General features: G+C 40.2%; 1 protein-coding gene across 1 annotated transcript; it reads right to left on the reverse strand.

The window, feature by feature from the left end:
• Nucleotides 1-395: 395 nt before the first annotated feature.
• Nucleotides 396-1532, reverse strand: LOC108222085 (uncharacterized). The gene has a single exon (XM_017395980.1). The coding sequence runs from the start codon at nucleotides 1530-1532 to the stop codon at nucleotides 396-398; it is 1137 nt and encodes a 378-aa protein (XP_017251469.1).
• Between the last annotated feature and the right edge of the window lie 452 nt (nucleotides 1533-1984).

Here is a 1984-nt window from a genome sequence, read left to right on the forward strand (position 1 = left end):
TTTGTTTAGTATATTGTTTAAGAAAAAAATATTAGATAAAATGATTTTCTAACAGCGAAATTTATACGCTCATAGAATTAAAATTTGTAACAGTGAGATAAAAATAATAACCAAATTCATAAGTAATAATAGTGCACCAAATGATGAAGGGTTTGTAGTGTGTGCCAATTCGCATATGTCAATCATTAAAATTTGTGAATTTGATTCGTTTTAATTGATGTGGTTGTTGTGAATATATGGCTTAATTATTATTAAAGAATATAAGTCAAATAAATATACCAAACTTTGTAATTATTGTGTGTCATGGACACATCATACAAAAACTGAACACATCGTACAAAAACTGAACGATGAAATAGCTTGATTTTTTTTTTTTGAAATAAAAGAAGATTTCATTATTTCAAAACATCGTACATAATAGCCTCCACCACATTCCCTGGAGGAGACGTAAAAAGAACCTGGCAGTAAGCTAAACAGGGATACCTAGCTAATTCATGAGCTACCCTATTAGCATTTCGCCGAATGAAACTAAGTGACACATGCTCGAGTTGTTGGAGCTTCTGGTAGCAGCTTTCGACCACCACACCTACCTCCAAATAGTTAACATCTTCATTATGAATGGCTCGAACTGTGAGCTGAGAGTCTGATTCAACATAGACTCTCCTGTCTTCCAAATGTTGATCCGCAATCCATGATAAAGCCTCTCGAACACCGATTGCCTCTCCTTCAAAAACTGAGCTTGGTGCCTGCAAACAGAGAGTTTTGCCCGCCATAAAAATTCCTTCATGATTTCTAAGGACCATGCCAATTCCAAAAGACTCTGCTCCTTCTCGAATGCTGACATCCACATTAACCTTCAGAGCTCCTGCTTCTGGAGGTGTCCATCTACTATCAATGTTCACAGCTCTAGATGGTTTCTGGACTTGTAGTTTCTTCCTTGCTTCTCTCCAGTTATTAATCGATCTGCAACTCTCGGCCATTGCCACAGAGGCTGCCACCAACTTGTTATTCCAGACTTTATTATTCCTCCAGAACCACACCCCCAAGAGAACCGTGATCAACTTACCAAACTCATCTGACGGTAACTCGACAATCTTATCAAGCAACCACCCTGCAACATCTATCACCCCTGTCATGTCGTAGCTAAGCCCAACATTGTTCCGGCATTCAAGTGCAAAGTCACAGTTAAAGAACAAGTGCAGCATGTCTTCAGGAGCCTTGTCACACATGGGGCACTCTAACGGAAGAGTAATACCCCTCGAGCTCAATCTAGTTCTAACAGGAATACTATTACGACAGATGCGCCAAGTAAATATTCTAACCTTATGATGCAAATTCAACTTCCAAATTTTACTCCAACCTTGATGTTGTTGCACATTGCCTGTTCCCACCGTTCGATCAAACCAGAAATGGTACCCTGATTTAGCAGAATAAATTCCATTTGAAGTCCCAATCCAGGCCAATCTGTCTTTAACGTCACGTTGGGGGATTGAAGTAGCCAAGATGGCTTTAGCATCCTCCTCCACAAACATGCTTCGAACCAGATTCACATTCCAACTCTTAGACCCAGCATTGAACAGACTCGATACAAGCTCAGAACGGCCTGCATATATGTGATTTGCTCTACTGTAAAGTCCCTTTTATTCCTCAGCCATTGATCCGTAGTAGCTACAATATCATCTCCATTCCCTACCACCCACCTGAAGCCCTTCTTTAGTTCTTCTTTCGCCGACCAGATCCCATTCCATATAAAGCTCCCTCCCTGACCTCTAACTGCTTTCAAAACATGAGTTGTTGGAAAATATTTTGCCTTGAATAATCTAGAGACAAGCGACGTAGGGTTGCACATGAAGTTCCAACAATGTTTCCCTAGAAGAGCGATATTAAAGCCATACAAGTCTCTGAAACCGAGTCCACCTTTATTTTTGACAAAACTCATGTTCCTCCAAGAATGCCAATTCATCCCCCTGTTTCCTGGTTTTCC

The sequence above is a fragment of the Daucus carota genome, chromosome 1 (genome assembly GCF_001625215.2).
Source record: "Daucus carota subsp. sativus chromosome 1, DH1 v3.0, whole genome shotgun sequence".
NCBI lineage: Eukaryota > Viridiplantae > Streptophyta > Magnoliopsida > Apiales > Apiaceae > Daucus > Daucus carota.

Coding starts and splice junctions, on each gene's coding strand:
- LOC108222085 (XM_017395980.1), bottom strand. CDS start 1,532: ATGTTTGTGGAGGAGGATGCTAAAGCCATCTTGGCTACTTCAATCCCC.